At 62.3% G+C, this 6,433-nt stretch overlaps 1 protein-coding gene across 1 annotated transcript; it reads right to left on the bottom strand.

The window, feature by feature from the left end:
- Positions 1–1,389: 1,389 nt before the first annotated feature.
- On the bottom strand, positions 1,390–6,100 carry MATK (megakaryocyte-associated tyrosine kinase). The gene is made up of 12 exons (XM_009880598.1): positions 6,092–6,100; positions 5,759–5,872; positions 5,486–5,601; positions 4,999–5,218; positions 3,964–4,057; positions 3,797–3,862; positions 3,554–3,653; positions 3,378–3,462; positions 3,127–3,200; positions 2,828–3,023; positions 1,712–1,798; positions 1,390–1,572 (listed from the first exon to the last, which is right to left on the bottom strand). The coding sequence occupies exons 1-12, from the start codon at positions 6,098–6,100 to the stop codon at positions 1,390–1,392; spliced, it is 1,344 nt and encodes a 447-aa protein (XP_009878900.1).
- Between the last annotated feature and the right edge of the window lie 333 nt (positions 6,101–6,433).

Genomic DNA, 6,433 nt, shown 5'->3' with positions numbered 1-6,433 from the left:
CCTGAAAGCTCTTCAGCGCGGTGGTGAGGAAGGTGGCCATGGGTGGGCGGCTGTGGCAGCCTGTGCCCCACGGTGCCAGACGCCACCGGGTCCCTGCCCGGGGCCGGCACCTGCAAGGTCAGCGGGACCGACTGCCCCAGGGGCGCTGCGGATCAGGGGCGGATTAAGGCATTAGGAGGGGAAGACACAGCCAACGGGGTGAAAAGACCTTCCTGCGCCGCTCGCTGCACCCAAGGGTGCTTGGGGGGGGACTGTGGTGCAGGGAGACAGCAGGGGTGACAGGTGCCTCCTTGGGGTGATGGGGAGGTGGAAGGAGCCACTGAGCCCCAGTGCATCGGGCTGGATCGGGCTGGAAGACCCCCATTGCATGGGCTCTGATGGAAGGCAGCACCCACAGGGCCGGATCCTGCTGGGGGGAGCCCTGCGCCGTGGGCACCCAGCGGCACTCACACCGGCATGGGGGGTTGGAGGTGCAAGAAGTCAGCACAGGGGAGACCCAAGAGGATTAGCTGAAAAAAAACAATCGAGGGGCAAAGGACTAGAAGGAAGACAAGGTGGTGGGTGGGTGCACATGCGTGCCTGCGGCCCCGTGCCCCCTTTAATCCTGGCTCCACTGAGATGTCGGGATTGCTTGGGAGCCGGCGCAGCTGGGGGCTTCCCACCGCCGGAGGACGTGCCCCACTCCAGTAATCTATATGCGAGCAATTCCCATACAGACTCTGATTAAAAGAATAATCCCCGGCTGCCCAGAGCCCTGAGGGGAGAGGGGTCAGGCTGCACGGGCTGCAGCTCCTGGGCCCACCCAAGCCTTTCCCTGTGCTTTGCCAGGCCCCAGGCGAGGGATAGGCCTAATTTGAGCCCAGAGGCTTAAAGATGCTGTTGAACTAATTTCTTTGGTTTAATCAAAAAGCCCAAATCCGGATGGTTTAGCTGGCTGCGCCCGGCGTCCCCGTGTGGGGCCGGGTGGCTGGAGCACGGCTGGGTTGGGGTTAGGGTTTCATCCTCCGGTGGGTGGAGATATCCTGTCCTGTGCCCTGTCACTAGGAAGGACAGCCTGAAGGGACCCCATGTGCGGCACCCACTGTCCAGAGCGGATTGTGGGGTGTGTGGGGCATGGCCCCCCTTGGGAGGGGAGATCGACCCCATGGGAACCTTCTCTGGGCTGTGTGGTGGGAAGAAGGAGCCATGCCAGGGTGGAGGGAGGCCATTGCCTCCTTTTTGTGAGCACCAGAGGTGGAGAGCCCCCCCCCTCAAGCTGCTGCCCCATCTCCACCAGGAGAGAGCGGCATCAGGAGTAACTCCACTGCCCAGCCACCCCTCACCACACCACTCCCAACCCCGGCAGGACCAGAGGACTTCCGGCCACGGGTCCTGGGAGCGGGATGGAGGTTAAACGTCCCTCAGGTGCTTCAGCTCCTTCTGCAGCTTCTCTGTGAGTTTCTTGAAGGACGGCCGCTTGCATGGCTCCAGCTCCCAGCAGCTCTTCATCAGGGCATAGACGGCGGGTGGGCAGCCCTCGGGGGGCTCCATGCGGTACCCCTGCTCCAGCAGCTCTGTCACCTCCTTCAGGCTCTAGCAGGATGGAGAAGCCAGCTGGGACCCCCCTTCCCTGCCTCCCCGGGGGCTCGCCCTGGCAAGAGACAGTGCGATGTCCCCTTCCCATTGGTGCCAGTGAGGTGTGACCTGCGGTGTCCCCCAGCACAGCACTCACCAGCTTGGGGTAGGGCGCTCGTCCAAAGGAGAAGGTTTCCCACAGGAGGATCCCGTAGCTCCACACGTCTGACTTGGAGGAGAATTTCTGTGGTGGCAGGAGGACAGGAGGCTGAAGTTGGCCAGGGGCTGTGCTGGGCCCCCGCCCCTCCCCGAGGGCAAGACAGGAGATGGCACCTGCCCCCCACCATCCCCAACTCCCTGGGGTGCGACCCTCCCTTCCCTTTCCACCACCCACACAGCCCTGGGTCCATCCTGCCGCATCTCAACAGAGCCTCCCCAATTCCCATGATGCGCGAGGTCACGACGGAGCCTGAATTTCAGGAGATGCAGGGCTGAATGTGCCAGAAGCCATGGGGCAGGGACCGGTTGGTGGGAACAGGGGGGACCCAAGGAGGTGAGCTGCTTTGGGAGGACTCCCCAACGCCCCCTCCTTTCCCACCATCACTCACGTTGTGTTTCAGGGCTTCTGGCGCTGTCCACTTCACGGGTAGCAAAGTAGCGTCTGCACCCTTGGGATTGACCCGGGCCAAGCCAAAATCGCTCACTTTGGCCACATTCTCCTCGGAGATGAGGATGTTGCGGGCAGCCAGGTCCCTGTGCACCAGTTTCTTGGACTCCAGGTAGTCCATGCCCTGGGCCACGTCCCTGCCACGGGAGGCAGATCACAGTGTCACCACGTGTCCCCCTGGTCTGCATGGGGGGACACAGAGCACCCCTCCCCTGCCTGGAGGGAGGGAGATGGACTTACAGAGCGAACAGGAGGAGCTGCTGGGTCTGAAGTTGGCCAGGGGCTGTGGGGGGCCCCCGCCCCTCCCCGAGGGCAAGACAGGAGATGGCACCTGCCCCCCACCATCCCCAACTCCCTGGGGTGCGACCCTCCCTTCCCTTTCCACCACCCACACAGCCCTGGGTCCATCCTGCCGCATCTCAACAGAGCCTCCCCAATTCCCATGATGCGCGAGGTCACGACGGAGCCTGAATTTCAGGAGATGCAGGGCTGAATGTGCCAGAAGCCATGGGGCAGGGACCGGTTGGTGGGAACAGGGGGGACCCAAGGAGGTGAGCTGCTTTGGGAGGACTCCCCAACGCCCCCTCCTTTCCCACCATCACTCACGTTGTGTTTCAGGGCTTCTGGCGCTGTCCACTTCACGGGTAGCAAAGTAGCGTCTGCACCCTTGGGATTGACCCGGGCCAAGCCAAAATCGCTCACTTTGGCCACATTCTCCTCGGAGATGAGGATGTTGCGGGCAGCCAGGTCCCTGTGCACCAGTTTCTTGGACTCCAGGTAGTCCATGCCCTGGGCCACGTCCCTGCCACGGGAGGCAGATCACAGTGTCACCACGTGTCCCCCTGGTCTGCATGGGGGGACACAGAGCACCCCTCCCCTGCCTGGAGGGAGGGAGATGGACTTACAGAGCGAACAGGAGGAGCTGCTGGGTCGGGACGAGCGCCCGGCCCCGTGTGCGCAAGAAGTTCACCAAGTTGCCCTGTAGAGAAGGAGAAATGCATAAGGACCACCAGGACTGGGGCTGCCCACAGATTTTACCTCTCACAGAGGCTGCAGCACCTGGCACCCATCCAACTCAGCCCCCAAATGGGGATTTTGTCCCCAGATCTGAGTGGTGACGGGTCCTGCTGGCTGAGGACCAGCTGGGTGCTCTCACCTTGCTCATAAACTCCATGACAATGTAGAGGCCGTTGTGCAGGATCACACCGAGCAAACACACCAGGTTTTTGTGCCGGACCTTCCTGAAAAGGAGGGGATCTGGGTCAGGGGGGTGCCCGCTCATCCCTGGGGCATGGGGCAGGGTTGGATCATTTCTCCCCATGGGGGTCTCACGTCATGGCAGCAGTTTCAGAGAGGAAGGCCTGGGCAGTCACATCACACTTAATGTTCTTCACGGCCACCTTCTGCCCCATATACTCGCCCTGCAGGACATCTGGGAGGGGATGTGGGGGGTAAGGTTCAGCCCCGCACTCGATCCCTGCGTCCCAGGCTGAGTCCCCCATGCTACAGGATGGGGAGGGGACATCAGAGGGAAGCCCACAGCCAGGGAAGCTCCAACCCCATCTTCTTACCTACCTCCGAACTCGCCTTGCCCAATGCGGTCTCCCAGTGTGAGATGCTGCAGGTTCAGCAACCAGCCGGCTGAGCAGGGGCACAAGGGTGGGTTAAGCAGGTGGCACCAGGGGGTCCATGCTGCCTTGTCCCCAAAACCCAGACCACGACCCTCTCCTGTCATTCCCTACCTTTGGCCAACTCCTCCTCGGCTGACTTCATCCCAGTTTTTGGTTTGGGCTTCACCAGCTTGGTGCAGATGGCTCCCTGCTCCTTCATGTAGTACTGCCGAGGGATGGAGAGATGCCACCTCTTACCCCCAGGTTTGGGGTGTAGAGCCGGGAAACAGCCGCAGAATGCTCCACGGGACCCCATCACCATCACCACCCTCGAGGGGCCCAGAGCCGTGTTTCCCCCAGCGCTGCAATTTGCAGCCCATCTCTCAGCCCTGCTCCCCTCCCGGCACAGCCAGGGAAACACCGTGATGGACCACAGGCGATCCAGGATGCCACCGGTCAGCTGAGAGCAGTTTGCAGAGGCAACGCGGAGCGGAAGCGGCAGGACAGCTGTCGCAGTTACAGAACAGGGCCGGAGCAGCTGAAAGGGGAAAGGACTCACCCGAAAGCAGAAATTCTGTCTAAATGAGGAAAACATATGAGAGTGCAACCCCTGGAGAGGAGACAGGCAGCAACTACAAGACAGGGTGAAGATGGACCTTGAGGAAGAGCTTGCTGGAAGGACGAGAGCTAATGCGGCAGCCTGGGAACCCCACGGAATCAGCAGGTGAGAGCGGGGCTCGGAGGGGAGAGAAACATGGCAAGATGACTCCAGCCTTGGCAGGGCTCAGACTTCATCCAGGGTCCAGGGCTGGCAGAGGCTGCTGGGATCTTCATTTTCCAAAATGCCCTAAGCCTCACTGCTGTGTGGAGCACTGAACAAGCAGGGATGGGGGGAAACGGGGTCCTGGGCAGGGGACCGGGGCTGCTGCCAGCACGGCTGCTTCGCAGCAGAGGGCATTGGGGCATTCCAGATCTGCCTGTCGCACCCCAAACTGAGTGAGAACCACAAGCCTTTAGCAGGGACGGGGAATTACACCGGGTAATGAAACCCAATGAAAACCACAGGAGAAAGGGACAGGGATCCGCTACTGCGCTGGGTGACCCCATGAGGTTCTTGCCCCCGGTCCGGTGCTGGCAGCTCTCACTGCCCAGGGAGGGGGGTCTCACCTCGATCATGTCGATGAGGTTGGAGAAGTACTGCTGGCTGTCGATGCTGAGCGTGTTCTCCTCATGCACCACGCGGTAGTGGATCACCTCCTTGCCGAAGCTCACACACAGCACGTAGTCACCGGGGTGCCGGATGGACTCACGCACCAGAAACAGCCCGTCCTCGGGGGGCTGCAGCTCCTGCACTGCCTCCACCCCCGAGATCTTCCCGTGGAACCAGCTGGGGAGAGGGGGCATTGGGGAGAGGGGCACTGGGGAGAGGGGCTGTGCCGGCAGGCTTCCCCCGGCACCAGCAGCAAGATGGGGAGAGCAGAGCCCCCACCCAAGTTAGGTAGACCCCATTGCATAAAACCCCTCCCCACGAGGCCCATCCAAGCTGGGTGGGCACAACTGGGGGTCTTTAAAGCCAGGCACTGGCCCCAGCAAATCCCTCCATCGCCAGGGCACGGCTACAGGCTGCTCTACCCCCCGCTGCCCACCTACTCACGGCATGAGGCTGAGCTTGGGGTCGACGCGGATGGCACCACGCTCCCGCAGCGCGCTGGCTGCCAGCAGCCCCTCCTGCCCCGTATCGTTGTGCCTGGCTCGGTACCAGCTCTTGCCCTGGGGGCGAGAGGGTCTCAGAGGGAGGGAAGGAAGGCAGGATCTCCCTGGGAAGGGGGGGGGACCTGTCCCCGGTGGTTCAGCTGATAGCACTAGGGTCCCATCCCCTCCATGCCCTCCCGGGGCAGTGAGTCCCCTGTGCACCCATCAGGCTCACCTCCACGGCCTCGATGATGGTGACCACGTCGCCCTTGTGGAAGGCCAGCTCCTGGGCCTTGGGCTTGGTGTGGTCATGTTTGGTGACACACTGCGTCCCAGGGGACCAGTGTTTCTGCAAGGGAGAAGGCAGCGTCAGCAGCGACAGCAAGAGCTGGTCCCCCTGCACCTCCCACAGCCATCAGGGCCAGCCCCAAGGACCCTTCTGAAGTCCAGGCTGGGAACAAGGGGCACTGGGCACGAGCCCCCCTGCACCCCACAGTGGTCCTGAGGGGACATGTCACCCCAATGTCATCAGGGAAAGTGCTGGTATCCCTGTGGCAGCCCCGCTCACCCTGGACATGGTCGGCCGTCAGTGCATCAGGGACTCCCTGTCCTCTCCTGCTGCCACCTGCAGAGAAGAAACCAAAGGGGGCTGTGGAGAGATGGGGCTGAGCTGGCCCCTCCCAGGCCACCACTGCTGTCCCCACAGGGTCCTCTGGCCAGTGCAGCTCCTTGTAAGCCCGTCCATCACCCAGGGCAGCCCTGCACCACAGGAGCTTAGAGCAGGCTGTAAACCCTGCCCGTGCTGGCTGTACCCTGGGGACACTCCTGTCCTAAACCTAGAGGGGAGCAGGACTCACCTGTCCTGGATCCTGCCCCTTCTCCCTGCCTTGGAGTCCAAAGCTTCACTCCA

This window comes from Charadrius vociferus, unplaced genomic scaffold (assembly GCF_000708025.1).
Source record: "Charadrius vociferus isolate BGI_N301 unplaced genomic scaffold, ASM70802v2 scaffold702, whole genome shotgun sequence".
NCBI lineage: Eukaryota > Metazoa > Chordata > Aves > Charadriiformes > Charadriidae > Charadrius > Charadrius vociferus.
The sequence above is the reverse complement of the archived record's forward strand: the minus strand, read 5'-3'. Positions and strand labels throughout refer to the sequence as shown.